The sequence below is a fragment of the Colias philodice genome, chromosome 30, assembly GCF_061535455.1.
Source record: "Colias philodice isolate Cphi_HAF_F1 chromosome 30, ilColPhil1 Martin Lab GWU primary, whole genome shotgun sequence".
NCBI lineage: Eukaryota > Metazoa > Arthropoda > Insecta > Lepidoptera > Pieridae > Colias > Colias philodice.
The window spans coordinates 2,830,918-2,849,683 of NC_143115.1; the positions used below are offsets into that span (position 1 = coordinate 2,830,918).

The following is an 18,766-nucleotide window of genomic DNA, read 5'->3' on the forward strand; positions in this document are numbered from 1 at the left end:
CAGCCGTTCTCGAGTTATGTGCTTACCAACACATTTTGCGATTCATTTTTATATATAAGAGAAGATATAATTAATTAAGTACTTTATAGTACGATATTATATTCGGTAAGGTCAGTTTCTTGTCATTCAAGGCATGCTACACCTGTATTTAATTGTTTCAGATTCTTGTAGGTTGTAAAGAAACTACTCTGACGAATTATTCTTCCCTTATATAATTATCTGACAGAAATTTTGAATCTAACACCAGTGTTAAATTTTTTTTAGAAATAGAAATAGAAAAAATCTTTATTGAAAAAGTTTAACAGTTAAAATTTGGGGAAATTAAAGCCTGTGTTAATTCAAAATTAGAAATATCTTAATCCGGCTCGAACGACTTGTATCGTTTTGGTAACGTTTTAAAGCAATACTAATTCCAGTGTGGGGAAGTGATGGCTTTAAGATTTCACAGTAACCCTTCGAGTCGGTACTCGGTTTAAAAAATATTAAATTAATAAAGTGCAAAATTTCTTAAATATTATTTAAATAGGCATTTATGATACAATAGTATAACCAAAAGTCCTTCAAAGCAAAGATTTGGCTGCAAAAACGTCCTTATACTTTCGAAGGTGTAAAACTGTGTGAAGAAAGTGATGACGTCACAAATTGTAATTACCGTGTCGCGTGATAAGAGCTGAAAGTTATACATTAGCAAATAGTTTCAAGGCTGAGTAGCGGAGATAATTCGATGGAGCACATTGTAATTGTAACAATTGTGATTTTGTATGATGATTTTATTCTGTAACGACTCTTTGGTTGTCAATTCTACTAATCCTTCTATTATTATGAACGCGAAAGTTTGTAAGTATGGTTCGATGTTTGTTACTCTTTCACGTAAAATCAGCTGATCGGGTCTTTATAAAGTTTGGTTGACAGATTGCTTGTCTGGATTAGCATTTAGGCTACCTTTTTACCAACCTAACATGCTAGTGAATGCCATTTTAAACCAAAATACGCAAAACTATCTATATTAACGATTTTAAATACAAATCATACTATTAATTGAATGAAATTACACGAACGCGACGACATACAAAATTTACTTCCACCTTTAGGAAGTCGAACCATTTTTAATGGTAACCTATTAAAAACTCGAATTTCTATTACCCGAATCTTAAAACCCCGAAAACGGTTGTTAGAACTTTTAAAAGACAGATGTTATGAATGACAAATTTTTAAAATTCCTTTTTTAATTTCCCAGATGAATCAATTTCCAGATGCACCAAAACCAGATTTTTAAAAAGTATTTTTTTGTTTCCCGTATTCTCATAATACAGATCTCATTTTACCAGATTCTCAGAATACTTTTTTTTGTTTCCCATCGTACCATTTTCCAAATAAACTATTGCCAAATTTTCATAATCTTTTTATTTGGTTCCCATATAATCGTATAACAGATAAACTATTGCTAGATTTTCATAATCTTTTTATTTGATTTCCATACAATCGTGACCTTTACTATCGACTGAAAATAAACATTGTCAGTAAGTAAATTTATTGTTTTACTTGTCGGTTTTAGTGTCAAAATCGACTCAGTAGGTTAGGTTTGAACTACGACTGCCACGCCAGAACCGACTCGCTATTGTTTTACTTGCCCATTACAGAAAGGTTTAAGTGTCAAATTCGACTCAGTAGGTTAGGTTAGGTTTGAACTGTGACCCCCCATGCACGAGCCGAGCGAGCGAAGCGAGCGTGCCGCGGCAGCGGCCGGCGAGTGCCAGAACCGACTCGCTATTGTTTTACTTGCCCATTACAGAAAGGTTTAAGTGTCAAATTCGACTCAGTAGGTTAGGTTAGGTTTGAACTGTGACCCCCCATGCACGAGCCGAGCGAGCGAAGCGAGCGTGCCTCGGCAGCGGCCGGCGAGTGCCAGAACCGACTCGCTATTGTTTTTCTTGCCCATTACAGAAAGGTTAAAGTGTTAAAATCTATTCAGAAATCAGAAGGTTAGGTTAGGTTAGGTTCGTGCTGCGTCCCCCTGGAAGGATTACGTTTTGCTGGATATCATTTATTTGAATTTCAAAAATCTGGACATTGTTTGTCTGGATATCAATTAACTGTCTTTCAAAAATTTGTGTTTTAAAAATCTGGCTTTCGTGCATATGGATTACGGTCATCTGGATTTTGTGCATTTAGATTTCGTATGTCTGGAACTCATTCGTCTGGATTGTAAAACGTCGTACAAATAAAGAAATGGGCAAATGAAATTCGGAGTTGCGATTATATGGCAAACAAAACTTCGAAATTTTAAAATTCGTGGTTATGAAAAAATGTCCAAACGTTTTCTGGATTATGATATTCGGAATATTAAAATTCGAGATTAAGATAGGTAACCATTTTTAATCCTGCCATAAAATTGAAAACTCTCACTAACAAGATAACTTGCAATAGAAAATTTCTTCATGAAATATGCAAAGCACATCTCTCGAGTATTTAAAATGTACATTGCTCATTGAATAATGATCAGTTATAACCTGAATTGTAGAACTGCTGGCGTCACGCGATTTACAATTTGTGAGACTTTTTACCGTCGATTGATTGATTGTCTTTGTTATTGGAGTTTCTTGACGGTTCGTCTCCATACTGCTTTCCGAATCGGTGGTAAATGTTAAAAATATGTTATGACGATTCAAAAGTGCTTCTAAAAGAAGTCCAATTGAATAAATAAATGTTTGAGTTTGACTTTTGAGTCGCAGATATTCATTGACATAACGATAAATAAGTTTATAAACCGCCCTATATTTTAGAGGAGATTAATAAAAGGATCGTCTTTCCTTTATCATTTGACCTCTTTTGTCTTTAAAAGAATAGCATTTCCCAAATTAAATTAATTTATTCAAAACGGTGTAACTAGGTTTGGTTTAATGTAGTTTGACAAGGAAAAGGAAAAACTAATGACGTAAAAAAAGTACCTATTTACTAAAATAAAGTGTCATATTGGTTTAAATCCATTCATCTTTTTCATGTACTATGAAGGGTCTTGAAGTTATCGACTAGACAGACTACAGAAACCTTTTAGGGTTGTAATTCTAGACTTGGGCTAATAGCTCGTAAGATAATAGCCTAATCAATTAGGGGACATTGATATGGCCACGTCAAAACGATCAAACTACACGTTGTTTATTTTACTATGTGTTACATTGTGTACGACGTGATTATTTTGGTGGAATTTTGAAGGGGTACATATGTAGAAAAATTGCTATGAGCGACTATTAACTCCGAAACATAAAAAACAATGAAATTAATTGTATTGTCATCATACATCTTTGATAAGTGTACAAAATTGAATTAAATCTTTTAACGTGGGTCAAAATTTAGCCTAAAGGAGTCAGTTACAATGTTACATACAAACATACAGGTGAAGCTAATAAAACCGTGTAAATGGCACAAATTCATGCAACACATAGATACTTCTGAAGAGCTAAATCGTGATTGTATTTCGTCATTTTCACATATTTTTATTACATAGTAACTTGCTATTCCTTATCTTGTCTGAGTAAGTAATTATAACGTTTTAATTTTATGTTTATTCAAGCTTCTTTCGTCATTTACTGCAAGGTGTTACCTTGAATTACATGCAGTGTTTTTACTAGGTTTTTACAATATCAACTTTAACATTGTCGAATTGATATGAGAACTGACAATATGTCTCTACTTAGATACAATTTAATTTGATACTAATTATATAATTATAAAACAGATATTTGTTTGTTTGAACGTGTTAATATCAGGAACAACCGGACCGATTTCAAAAATAGAACCGCTTGTACGTTTTTGCCACTGAAAGAAACTGTCCATAAAGGGTGTTTTATTTAATATATTTATCTGTTTTATAGAACGTAAGTTTATAAACCAACTAGCGGTCCGCCCCGGCTTCGCCCTTGGTACATATTTCGCAATAAAAAGTAGCCTATGTCCTTTCTCGGGCATCAAAATATCTCCATACCAAATTTCATGCAAATTGCTTCAGTAGTTTAGGCGTGATTGAGTAACAGACAGACAGACAGAGTTACTTTCGCATTTATAATATTATAAGTATGGATTATCTGCTTTATAGAACGTAGCTACATAAACCAATAATATTTCTTTTCCAATAGGAATAACTAGTGCAAGATGGAATGACAAAAATGTATCCAATAGAAATTCGCACCCACGCGTCGAGAAGGCATCTAAATCTATATCCGGTTGCTAGAGGCAACCATTACGTCTTAGTCTAGCACAACTGATCACCTACTTGCCCGTATTTATTGATTAGTGAAGGTGTGAAAGCAAATTACGTAACACAAAACGCCCAAGGTCATTGCTTTTCTTAACGAGATGGCAATCTTCAATAGAGATAGTATCTTTAGCTTTCGGGATAGTCTGGTCTTACTTAGCCACTGGTATAACTTATAAGGTGGGCCAAGTCAATGTTAGGTGCTATATAGTCCGACGTCTATGTTACGTCATAGTACACACTATACGATATACGATATGTAGAAGCAAAACACCTTAGTTTCACCATTTATTTATTTAAATTAAATACACATAACAGGTTACAATCTTGCCGGGCCCATAGGCGACATATCAATTTCGGGAGCAGATCGCAACCCAACAAAATGTGTAGAATTACTACCACAATGAGATACAGCTTACAGTTATTTAAAGCGTGTTACAATAAATTCATAATTAAAAATTCAATAATTAAATATTAGATAGACAATTAAAATAATGGTTTCTCATACAATAACAACAAATCTTACAAAATTACACAACTAGGACATCATTTCACTATTTGACAAACATGTTCTTTGAATATGTTTAGTCGATGATCAAATATATCAAAATCGGGAAATTTTTTGGATACATCATTGTATAAACGGCAGAAACGAGATAAAGGGTTTTAAACAGATAATACCATTTAAACAGATAATATCACTAGGGTGTAGGTTTTTAAGATGCCACTATTGTATCTTAAAAAGCTCAAAATTGCTTCCATCGTTACTATATCCCGAAGCTCGTTAGCTAAGCCGTTAGAGCATCCATTTATTTGTTTATTGGACTATATCCTTTCTCTTATTTTATATGCGACTAGTTTCCGCCCACGACTTTGTACGTGCATCCCCGTTTTTCTCCGTTCCCGCAAGAATTTCGGGAAATCCTTTCTTAGCGGATGCCTACGTCCTAACATCTACCTGCATGCCAAATTTCATCCCGATATGTCCAGTGGTTTGGGCACTATATCAGTCACCTTTGAGTTTTATATATATAGATAGATGTGTGTTTGTCTGTCTTTCACGTAAGAACGTAGCGATTATGATATGATTTTTGTCTAGAGATAGTTAGCAGGATAGAGAGTGATAGGCTACTTTTCTTTGATGAAATATTTCATTGCTATTGGAATTTCTTTTGACTACAGAGACTATAAGCTACTTTCAAGATAAAAACATTACTGCTCGACTAATTAAGAAGGTTGTGCCACACTCAAAACTGTACTACACTTAACGGTTATTTAAAACAGTCGAGTTTTATTCACATAATTTAGAAAGCTCGTAATAAGCATTTTATTTTCTATATAATAAAAAAGTCGGGCGAAAAGTGAAGGCGTGTAAATATCTCATGAGGTAAAGGAGAAAGTAAAACGAATATGACATGATATTGACTTATTGGTGTTTAATGTTAATTTGTTGGGTTCACAAAAAATGTGGTGTATTCATATGTGACCATTTGAATACCTGAATGATTATAATTAAAATTATTTAATCTGTGTGTGTCAAGTGTTTGTGAAAAAAGGGGAAAGACGGTCAAAGTTACTAACCAAAAATATAGCGCTAATAATTGTTATCAGCAAAATGAAAATGGGAAAAATGATTCTAATAAGCAACCTACTTGATTTTAGAATATTCCTATCAAACCTAACATACTAAACTTCAAGAGGAGCGTCCACCCCGGTTTACTTGTTAATTTCCGCTTCATATGTCGCATGTAATATCCGGCCTAATATAATTTTATCATTGAATCGATTTTGTAAACATTAACAGATGTTTAGAATAGGTAGTTTATTGTTGGGGGAAAAGTTAATAAATATAGTTTTAGTTCACTACAATACTAGTTCACTACCATGGCTGGTCATTGCGATCATAATATGAATTTGCCAGTCAATTTAATTCACAGCGTAAACTGTCTGGAAATAAGAGGTCATAATACGGCCCCAGTTCGGAATGTCACTTCTGCCGAGAAGAATTGGCAAGAAACTCGATAGTACCCCTTTTTAATATAAGGTCAGGTGCAGGGCCTAGTGAACATTACATGTCCTAGAACCTAGGTCATTCGCTCAGCCTTACACGTACGAGAGATAAATAATGGAAATTTGAACAATATAGCGACGACCTTCGATTTTATTTAAAGCAGAACCCGTTTGTAATTACTCTTGCAGGCATTCATTGCATCGTATTTTATGTGCGTATCGATAAAGTTAAGAAATGAACTTATTTTTGACGTATGATCGAAATAAAGACCAGTCAAAATCTCATGTAAGAATTACTTATCTTCTCTTTTTCTTTAATCTATATAATTTCCATTGACCAATTCGGCATTTTTCTTAGTTTTCGTTAAGGCAAACCGCGAACAAACCCGCGGCAAAATTAAGTATTTATAATTTTCTATAGCACATAAATTATGTGATACTTTTATTACTGTAAAGTTTCATCCTAATTCGTCTAGCAGGTACCTATTTCGTGAAATAGAACAAACATAGGTTCATACATCCATCCATCCTCACAAACTTTCGTATTTATAATATTAGTAGGATAAGATATAATATGTATACCTATGATAAGTTTCGTAGTAATGCTTAATGTTTAATTATTTGATTCCAGAAAAGGATGCGCTAAAGGAAAGAGACCAATGTCGTTGACGACTGTGTTGACGACTCATTGTTTAATGTTTATTTGAATAAATGAGTCATGTTTTGTATAAATAATATCCTACTAATAATATAAACTTGAGGGTCAATGTGAGGATGCTTGAGGATTTACGAAATAACCACAGAATTGTTTTGAAATAGAAAACAAAACTGCGCTCATAAATTAGTCCTACTAATACCTATTATAAATGCGAAAGTTTGTGAGGATGTATATGTGTGTGTGTTTGTTACTCTTTCAGGCAAATACTACTGAACCGATTACAATGAAATTTTGCACACATATAGAGGGTAACTTGGATTAACACATAGGATAGGTTTTTCTCGAGAATCCCACGGGAATGGGAACTATGCGGGTTTTCTTTTGAAAACGCGGGCGAAAAGCTAGTCTATAATATACACAAAGCGTCTTCGTGGTCTTCATGAACGATATACCTCGGTACCTTGGTAGGTATTATATATTCGTAATCCTATAAAGATTATAATTTTAATTCTTTTAAGAAAAAATATCTAACAGGCGCGTCACCTTAAAGTTATTAATGTTATCATCGATTGAATTATTATCGTACTACAGAACATAATAATACTATGTAACTAGGTAGACATTATAAAGATAGGGATGCTAAAAAGACTATCCGATGTTATATTATTAATCTTACTAATTGATAAATAACGTTTCTGAGGATGGACTAGGTATGTCTGTTCTTCTTTTATGTGAAGACTTTAGACAACTAAACGGAATTTGATGATACTTGGCAGTTGGCAGTGATGTAGCATATGTACCATGTAACGTATGCTATAGTTTATACCCGGGCCGCGGGTGAGGTGAAACCGCGCGACACAGCTACTTAGTTAGACATGGACTGTTGTAATTCAAACTCAACTAAGTTAAATTGTTTTACATAAACATTTTTTCTTTTTATCTCACTGGTGACTGGCCACTAAGTAGGTACCTTATTGCAACGATTTTAGCCGAAAACTCTTTCTTATAAGAAACTAGCGGTCCGCCCCGGCTTCGCCCGTGGTACATATTTACGTTTTCTCTACATAAAAACCATCCTCGTACTTCAAGGAATATAATAAAAAAAGAATTATCGAAATCGGTTCAGCCGTTCTCGAGTTATGCGCTTACCAACACATTTTGCGATTCATTTTTATATATAAGAGAAGAAGATGTCTAGTATTTTTATCGCGTTATCTAAACATTATACATATTAGGAGCCAAATGGAGCTTACATATTCGAACACATGAGGTAATAATAATTTCTAGAGCTATATTAATTCTGACTCATAACTGATATTCCTTAAATAGAAATAAAAGATATATAGTGATTTATGTTTCCCCAAGGTCCGATAAACCTTATGAAGTCAATATTTATTTAACTTATAATATTAAATAGGTTTATTGACATATGGTGATAATAATTGTTAACAATTCATTAATATTATACGAATCTCTATGTACCTACTTTCTACGCAGACAAAATTAATCAATAATCGTATAAGAAAATAAAAAGCATTAAATTATTAATATCAAGTAGGTATTCGCTATGATCACTGTACCACAAAACTCGTTCTGAGCTAAGATTTTATAAACTATTGAGTAGCATAAGCGCATGCACTACAAAACCTAAAAGTTGATAAAACAAAAGCATTTTAGCAAACCTGTTTTGCACAAATCTCGCGATTTTGCGCGGCCGGCTTTTCATAATCTATCTTTTTTTCTACGACCACACTCATTTATAACAAGACAAATATAGAACTTACATGAAGTATGTGTAATTACATTTATTATTAAACTCACCTGTTTATCAATGACACAAATAAATTCGTAATTTAATTCACAAACGATTAAAACTGCAACTTCAGCACTCGTGACCTAGCGGGCATTAGCACCAGCAATGCAACCAACATGACATTTCAAATTTCAATGTCACAAATATTTTTGTTATGTTGGCATTCCGCAAAAAGTATTGCCAGAAGCGTAGACAGAGAAACCAATAGACAAATTGATATCTTATGTCGCATTCACACAAGAAAAAGAGCAACTTATGCCGGTGTTGTGTAAAGAAATGAGAGAGAATGATAAAATTTTTTGTTTCACCCAGCGTGCCGCTTTTTTCAAGAATAGCAACCTACTTTGATAAACAAAGTTTGACAGCTAGCCATCGTCTTCCATAAAAATATAGTTTTTACATGTTTTAAGTTACGTAATTCATGGTATGTTTGGTTTCAAATGATTTAGACTTACTGTTAATACTTTATAAAATAATACCATGGTGCGGTGTAGCGTTAAAGGGTGTAAAAGTGATAGTGGAACGAAAATGCCTGGATTGTCTTTTCACTCGTAAGTATACAACTCTTTATCAATTTATAGGCCTTCATGATATTTCAGCGTGTTAATATGTTGTGTATCACGTGCTGTTGACTTGAATACATTGTTTAAAAACCACAAAAATAACAATTATAAATTTTAACCTAAAAAAATTTGTGTTGCCAACTTTTCTACAAATTGTTACCCACTATTATGGGAAATAATAATATATATTCTGCAGTGTATATTTAATTAAATATCTGAAGACTGAAATATTCAATGGCTTGTTCCAGTTTTCCTGAACCGGATAATTTACGACAAATTTGGATTGTAGCTACAGGATGAACAGATTGGAAACCAAAACCGAAGGTTAGAAAGTATTACGGCAATCACCACCACCGCGACGTTGCCCCGCCGAAGACAATGGACACTCTTGGTTCCAACATTGAACCGGAGGGACGTAGTTAATTAAGTTAGAGATATTTAAATGTAATTTTTTTATTACAACAAATTATTATTAAGTAAATTTCGTTTTTTTTTGCGCCTTCGCGGGTCGGTTAATATAATTAACGTGTGTACATCTGTTAATACTTACGAAAATAAACATTCTTTTATTTTTTTATTTTATTTTATAAAAAATAAACAATCGAGTTTTCATCTACATTATCATTACATACACATTTTCATATGGGATTATGATAATGATATATATTCATATTATATAATATACTAGCTTTCCGCCCGCGGCTTCGCCCGCTTTGTCTAAAACATAATAAATTATATAATAATAATTAATAATTATATGTATAATAAAACCTTCCTCTTGAATCACTCTGTCTATTACAAAAAACCGCATCAAAATTCGTTGCGTAGTTTTAAAGATTTAAGCATACCTACATAGGGACAGAAAAAGCGAGTTTGTTTTATACTATGTAGTGATAGGTATTTTGTATATACATAATATGTATTACCCATCTAAAAGTAATATGTTTATAATATACTAGCTGCGCTCCGCGGTTTCACCCGCGTGGCTCCACTTCTGTTGGTCTAAGTGTTATGGTACAATATAGCCTTCCTCGATCAATGGGCTATCTAACACTGAAAGAATTTTTCAAATCGGAATCAAAGTAGTTCCTTCCCTCCTCACCTTCACCCTGTCCCGCACTACGCCTCCTCATTGTATTAAACAGTATACCTACTATTTTCTGTAAATTGACACTTTTATTCATTATATTAAAAAAATCATTATATCTTTTGAATGGATTATCGCGGACTTTCTTGTAGATATTGGTCCATTCTAGAATACCGTAGAACATTAATTATTTGTTCTATTTTCAATAGATTCCGCAGCGCACGCGATGACAGAATTTTTATTAAGGATATATTATTGCATTTTTGGAAAGGATCTCTAATTTTTTTGAAAATGCAATATAGCCTATGTTGCTCAGTGAAGATGCAGCTTTCTAATGGTGAAAGAATTTTTGAAATCGGTCCAGTAGTTTATGCGTGAAAACCATACATACATACATACATAATTACAAACATTTCCTCTTTATAATATTAGTATAAATTAGTTTATACATGTAAGTAATGTGGATATCTCATTATTATCCACTTATGTTATGTGAATAATGATAGAGAGATTTGTATCTTACAAATTGCGGGGTAAATTTTCCCTCACATGGTAACCCTAAATATTGTGACGTATTCTTTTTTATCTCTTTCTGCGACACGCATTGCCGGTGTCTATTGGATTCTCCTCAGAGCAATAATTCCTCTGAGGGATTCTCTGTCTACGGCCAGAAGCAACCTTTTGTCGATGGTCCGTACAGAATATATTTGCAGCATATTGCATGCATTGTTCTTAAAACATATAGGACGTTTGATTATTTGTAACTTTAATGTTAAGTTTATTTTGGGTAGATAATTTTTGAGCAAATGTTTCGTATAATTCGTGCTTAATTCGTGTATAATTCTCATTTACTTCTTGTAATTATTTCATGTGAACTTTACTCTAGATTCCATTTCATGCACAATAAAATTTATGAAATAGTTTCCTCAGAAACTGCTTAGAATAGAATAATTCATTTTCTCCGATTGAATATAAATTATAAACACCTAATAAATAACGATAAAATTAGGTCTTAAGCTCAAAAACATTGAATCGTATATTTAGATTTTGAATGTATTTCAATATAAAATGAGGCTCAGACTGTTTTCAATACACAATAAATAAACAAATTTAATACTAGTTACTAGCCAAAATTAAAACATTACCAATTTTATTTATTTTTGATTTGAGTGACCATAGAGCACAAACAAAGTTTGAATTTTGAAAGTTTGAAAACAAACTTGAAGTTTGTCGGTTAACCGTCAAATTTAAATACAAATTATTTTCATGGCGTCATGGCATTGTATTGTTGTGCGGTTCTAATTGTTTAATTTTTGCGTGTTATAATCATATTCTTGTGTTTTTGCAGTGACCAGCACGTTATAAAAGTAAGAAGTAAATATATTTTAGTAAATTACAAATATATAAGTAACGAATTACTTTTTTCCCCTTACTAGAGTGATTGTGATTTTCGGCATAAATAATTTACTGCTTTTATGCATTTACTTCTACCCTTTATAATATACCCATTAAACTAAGATTAATTTAACCGAATTAAAATTTAACATGTTCCTATGTTCAAAGAAAACAAAATACAGTTTGAAATTAAAGATCTATTTATCTTCAAATTAGACTTCATATTATATGTATAAATTTGTTTCAGTTTTGAAATCATGGCGTCTCAAGAATTTGTACAAAAGCTAAGGGAAGAACGGCTTGCTAAAGAAAAGGCTAGAATTCAAAAGGTATGATTGTTGTGTATTTTTAATAATATCTATAGAAAGATTGAACATGTTCAAACAAGTTTGAATGTCGGTGCATATCATAACATTCTAGCTGCACCACACTCTGATGCAGCTAGAATGCTATTCAACTTTAAATTTCAAATATAGTTAAAATAGTTTGTTAAGGGCCGATTTTTCAATCCTTGGATAAAACTTAACCGTCCAATAAAGTATTACACGATAATATTAAAATGTCACTTGAACTGTCAAATATGGGCAATTAGAATACGTTTTTAAAATGGTAGTTTTAGACATTATTCGACGAATAAGTTTTATCCAAGCATTAAAAAATCGGCCCTAAGTGTTAAATATTTGTACAAGGTACGATGGGATTGTCATGGTCCTTTAGGACAGAAATCCCTAAATAAAAAAAAAATATGTTTAAACAAGTAGGTATATGAAACTTCTCTGGCCTTTCAACTGACCTGGATTATTATCACAAATATAAACAAAGACATTCAGATACACCTTAATCTAATAAGACCCACATTGATGCATATTTCCCTCCAAATATCAACCTTTTCTTTAAATATTGAATACACAAGTGTATCTGCTATTCTGTTTATCAGTCTTAACAGTAACTGTTCTCTGTGTTAAGAAAAATGTTGGGATAAATAATGTACAAAATTGCGTTTAGATATTAAATTACTCATATTAATCTAAATTTAACTACAGTAGAATCCTTTTATTATGACTCTGGTTATATTGACCAACTGCTTATTATGACGTATTTCACAGCAAAGTTTGGTTTTCATATAAAATATAAAATTCAACCAACCAATCAATGAAGACCAATTTTCAATGAATTGTCCGGTTATACTGACCGAAATGAATTCTAAAACTTTCAACACTAATTTCTGTTTGGGATAATTGTGATATCCGACAACACTTATTTTTGTTTGTTTTGAGTCTCAATGTGAAGGCATCTCTATTTTGTTTCTCTGTATTAAATACTAACAAAACAGTTTATTTTCTACAAAATGCTTTGTATGACGTCCGTTTATATTATGACTAGCTGCTCCGCGCGGTTTCACCCCCGTGGCTCCACCCCTGTTGGTCGTAGCGTGATGATATATAGCCTATAACCTTCCTCGATAAATGGGCTATCTAACACCGAAAGAATTTTTCAAATCGGCCCAGTAATTCCCGAGATTAGCGCGTTCAAACAAACAAACAAACAAACAAACTCTTCAGCTTTATAATATTAGTATAGATGTGTTTGATATTCCCCTTCAATGTCATTATAAACGGATTCCACTGTACTTAAAAAATTAATATCTTCATAAAAACCCACACCACAGTAGCAACAGTAATATTCACAATACAGTAGAGATAAACTACGATACCATGGCGCGCCCCTCCAAATTACTGTTTCAATGTGTGTAGTGACATCCTTACGAAGGAGTTTGTATGTAATTGTACGTATTCGTCTTTAGTACTTTACGTCCAGATTTGTTGGTCAACTAATCATAAGTTGCCGAGCGCCCAAGACAACGCACGTGTCGTTTTCATAGAATACGTCAGTGCAGCGCCATTACTAATAATAATGAGCGATTAGAGCGTGACTAGTCGAGCAACAAATCCGTGGATTTGTTTTTGTTTGACGGCCGTCTCATTACGCACACATGCGTTGTGAATCTTGGTGGTGCATTGTAAATACTTTCACAAATACTTTCAAACGTTTTGAATTTTGGAGGGGCGCGCCATGTTATCGTAGTTTATCTCTAGCAACAGTAATATTCTATATTGTTTAAATTATCTTTTCAGCTTCGAGAACTGAACCTCAAAAAATATGGACACACTGAGCCAACATCGTCAACTGCAACTAATCATTCCACAACGCTTCGTCTCAAATCTAAATCTGCCACTTCCACACTAGTAAGGAATAATTCCAGCTGTAATCCTGTAAAAAATCAAAATAAAACACAGAAAAATCCAATATCTTCTAATAATACAGCAAAAAAGGCATTAACAGTTCAAGACTTCAAAGTTGTTAAAAATAATTTACCACAACAGAACACTGTTCAAACACAATATAATGGCATGATTAAAAAACCAAATAATATACACACAAAAGATTCGGCAAATAAGCCTAATAACTTGGCTAAGCCAAAACCATCATGGAACAGCCGTTTAAGTGAAATGAAGAACAATAGAACTACCAAAAACCTTGCAAATACTTCTAAACTACAGAAAAGTGTGTCAGCAAGATCTGCTAAACCTAACGAGTCTAGACAAAGTTTGATTCCTAGAACTACAACTGCTCAGAATAACCGTGAATCTGTGTTCGAACGATTGTATAAGCCAAAGATAGTTCAGAAACCAACATTTGACGACGTTCAAAAACTCAGACACGATCCAAATTTCTTAAAGAAAGTTATTAGCGCGTCGAATTTAATCACGAATAGACGACACACTACATTTGAATCAAAATCAACTAAGGAGCCAATCAGGCGGTCGATTTCTGCAGTTCACTTGAAAAAGATAAACAAATCCGAAATGAAGAACTGTATTCACAAATGGGCGTCCATCGGAGAGAAAATAGATGAAGCGAGCTTGAAAGATATCAATGAAGATGAGCATACCAATGAAGAAAAAGTTGTGTCCGCAGTTAAAAGTGAAAGAAAGAAAGTTAAGTTTCAAACACCGTTAAACAACCCAGAGGAGATGCTATCAAAACTAAATAAGTGGTTGCGTCTCCGCGGCAAAACGATCGACTCCTACCCCCATTTGAAATGTTTCGGCATTCCTCACAATGAAATAGAAATACCCAAATTCGATTACGACGATGAGAACAAGGAAAACATAGCGTTAGAACATGATAGTGATAATGAATCCTTTACTGAACTGAATTGTAAGGAAGTAAGCGATATGGATAAATGGCGGAGCCCTAGCTGTGTGGATAGTGTGGACTTCAATGAAAGCTATCAGACAACTATGACGTCGGAGATATCGCCGCGTGAAGACGAATTGTTGTTAGGTGCTTTGAATCATTTGACGGAACTTTTGAAGCTTGTAAGTATGTCTTGAACATTCTATAGAAGGGTAATATTGTAGATTTTTGATTATCAAGTTTTGACAATGAGTTTGTTGTTATTTTATTTGTTAAACATATAAAATGTTTAGTCGTTGTAGTCTTAATTTTATGCAATGATGCCCTTCGATCGATTGTGAAAATTGGTGATAAAATTTTAATTTATTTATTTATGATCACGCTAATAACATATTCTAACGATAGATATCTTAAGCTTATCTATCTATTAGTTTAAATAACAAATAATGTTTGAAAATAAAAATATACATCAAGAACTGTCAGATTGGTTTAGAAAATCATTAAATACATTATTCGCCAAATTGCTTCGTTTTTCATAAATTTCCCTTTTTTCCTATATTATTATTAGGGCTACAACTGGGAAGACTGCGCACGTTGGCTACGCACAATCTGCGATAGATATCACAGCCCCCCTAGACAAGTGGCTTTCTATTAGCGTAAAGTTCAATAGAATAGATTATGAATGTATGAGATTGACGTAATCAATCGTCGTCGTCGTCGTAATCAAACGTCAATCTCATACATTCATAATCTATTCTATTGAACTTTACGCTAATAGAAAGCCACATGTCTAGGGGGGCTAGGCATTATTCGCCAAATTGCTTCGTTTTTCATAAACAATTATTTCCTATACTAAAGGGTTACAACTGGGAAGACTGCGCACGTTGGCTACGCACAATACGCGATAGATATAACAGGGCACAAGAAACAGCCGCGTACTGGGAGTGCAGAGCCCTACTCGAGGAGAGACGGGGAGATTTACCAGCGTCCATGCAGTGTTGGGAGCAGGCTGTTTGTAAGGGAGCTGAGGTTTGTTTATTTCGTTTATCCTCTTTACTAGCTGTGCTCTGGTCCTCTGTTGGTCTTAGCGATATGATATAATATAATATAGCCTTCCTCTAAAATAAATATTTTTTAATTCGGACCAGTAGTTCCCGAGATTAGTGCGTTCAAACAAACAAACAAACTTCAGCTTTATAATATAATTATAGATTATTAACTAGCTGACTCGATAGGATTGTCTTGCTTTCGCGCGAGCTATCAAACGCGTACCGTCTTATTACAAAACATGGACTGACTAAAAGTCGGATTCATAACATATTAACACAATAATAATGTACAAAACAAAAAATAGAAAGCAACAAGAGACATAAAGGAACAGGTCTAACAGGCAATTTTAACAAGTTATTTATTCTGTATCTATCTAAAGCTAGACACTTTCTCTGATAAGTATTTTGTCGGATTGGTGTAAAATTTATTTAATTACAGAAATCGAAATTTTCTTAGCCAGCTGGTTGTAAATAAAATTTTCTACAAAAACATATCCTTTACAATATTCCCGAGTAACAAACAAACGAACGTACAAACTAAACTATCTTACCTAATTTTAGAGTTCTGTAGCCGAAGCTAGTTTGGACCAACTACTAGACAAGTTCATGCAATTGAAGATAAATCCTAGTTCAGGCAAGAAGAATGTGGATGCGAAATTGGTGGATGCTAAGAATGTATTCAAGAGCACGCTCATACGGTTCGCGATACAGGAAGCGAAGTGAGTTTATCTTAATACTAGCTGCTCCGCGCGGTTTCACCCCCGTGGTTCCACCCCTATTGGACGTAGCATGATGATATATAGCCTATAACCTTCCTCGATAAATGGGCTATCTAACACTGAAAGAATTTTTCAAATCGGACCAGTAGTTCCCGAGATTAGCGCGTTCAAACAAACAAACAAACTCTTCAAACATATAGATTAAAATAACGTTTTTTAATATAAAAACTTGTTTCCAGGAACAATATGCCCAACATACCAAAAGTGACGGTTACCCCAGTCCGCAGGAGCACACGACTCAGTTGTTACCAAAAACATACGCCGCTAAAACTGTTCAAGACTATACAACAAGCTATAGAATCGGAACATGCGGAATTTAGACCGAATAGGGCTATGGCTGGTACACCTTAAAACAATAAATATATACTAACAGCCTTACTTATAAAAAGTTAAACAATGGATAAATTTCAACCATTTTCTACCATAGCTGTGTCCTGCTCTTGCTCACATGAAACGTCAATCATGAAAACAAGACAGGTTATTGCAATAACTAATCCATTGCATAGCGAATGGGTAACATTTTATTAGTAAGACCGTAAATATATATGTTGCAGTCATCTGGCTAAATATGCTATTTGATTGAATGACCATTCAATGAACGTCAGTCACTTAACAATAAGCCAAGCGTTATATCCGCTCTTTTCAATGGGCAATTTACAATCCGCTAACTAGTTGGACGTTGAGTGACGCTTGTTAAATCAACGTTCGACTTAGTCATTCAATTGAATGTCGTCGTTCAATGAACGCGCTAGTCATTCAATCAAATACCTAGTAGATTCAACCAGATGACAGTGAATTCAAATATACGTAAATTCTAGCCAAAACTCAATTTTAGGGCATTAACATACAATAAACAAGACTCACAATCTCTAAAAAATTGTCCGAATCAAAAGTCTGCCCACGTGCATTAGGCAGAGTTTTGGAGTGATACTATATTTAAATAAGATAATAGACTTTGAACATTACTGCCACGAAATAAGGTGCTTTTGACCATTAATAGGCGATTTTGTAGTTGTTTATAGTATTGGTTGGAATTCTATGTATTATTGTACCAAGCGAAAGCCATTGAAAAAAAAAACCGAAAATGTTTCGGACACAATTAGTGTGGTGTATGTATGTGTTCTTATTATTTGAAAGACGTTCAGAAACATAATAATTATTGAAGTTTTATAAAATGTTCTGTTTTATTGTGGAAAATAAGTTTAAAATAATAATTAATATATTTTTTACCGTCTAAATTCTACAGGCTAGAATATGAAATTGAAATGGAATATTTATTTTAAAATTTAATTCTTTGTCTACTTAATATAATATTTATTTTCAGTATAAAATGATTTCCCTGTTAAGTAGAAAATTATGTATCTTTGAAACTTGGTTTAGACTTGATAAATTCACTAATGCTTTATTTATTTTTTATCACAAATACATACAATTTATTTTGATTTTTTCGCAATTTGAAGTCCAATTTTCTTGTTTTATTTCAATAGGGTATCTGATAAAAATCTTTGGCATTTTTTCTTTCTGCCGCCAAATCTCTTAACCATCTGTCAACAAGTGTGTTGTCATTGTACAGAAACAAAGTTATTTGCTGTGTAAATAAAAAAAAAAATATTTTCGTGTTTTGTATTGAGTTAAGAGCTAGCGCGCACGAGCAACTTTGTCTCCGCAACTATTTTGTCTCCGCAACTATTTTGTCTCTCCCACCTATGGGCTAGTTTCAAGTGCGCCCACGTAGCGACGCAACTCCCCATACAAATTGATGGGAGAGACAAAATAGTTGCGGAGACAAAGTTGCTCGTGCGCGCTAGCTCTTATAATACAATAAAAACCTGTTTTGGGCATTGTTTCAGCACATTGACTTCACGCTTGATAACCTATTTAATATCTTATTCATGTTTTTTCTTTTTAAATTACCATTCATATTGTTACAATGAATAATCAACTAATTTTTTCTGACGA

General features: G+C 33.5%; 2 protein-coding genes across 4 annotated transcripts in view; one reads left to right on the forward strand and one right to left on the reverse strand.

Moving 5' to 3' along the window:
* Nucleotides 1–8,849, reverse strand: part of LOC149475436 (juvenile hormone esterase-like) — a 36,589-nt gene extending 27,740 nt beyond the window's left edge. For all 3 annotated transcript variants that reach the window (XR_016318062.1, XM_089713369.1, XM_089713368.1), the window contains exon 1: nucleotides 8,742–8,849. The gene's annotated coding sequence lies outside the window, so the exon portion shown is untranslated. The remainder of the gene's footprint in view (nucleotides 1–8,741) is intronic.
* A 2,780-nt stretch (nucleotides 8,850–11,629) lies between these two features.
* On the forward strand, nucleotides 11,630–18,213 carry LOC149475437 (uncharacterized). Its single transcript, XM_089713389.1, has 6 exons — nucleotides 11,630–11,750; nucleotides 12,026–12,107; nucleotides 13,914–15,161; nucleotides 15,838–16,008; nucleotides 16,590–16,747; nucleotides 16,987–18,213. Exons 2-6 carry the CDS (start codon nucleotides 12,036–12,038, stop codon nucleotides 17,156–17,158), a joined length of 1,821 nt encoding a protein of 606 aa, XP_089569515.1. The 5' UTR covers nucleotides 11,630–11,750; nucleotides 12,026–12,035; the 3' UTR covers nucleotides 17,159–18,213.
* Nucleotides 18,214–18,766: the final 553 nt, after the last annotated feature.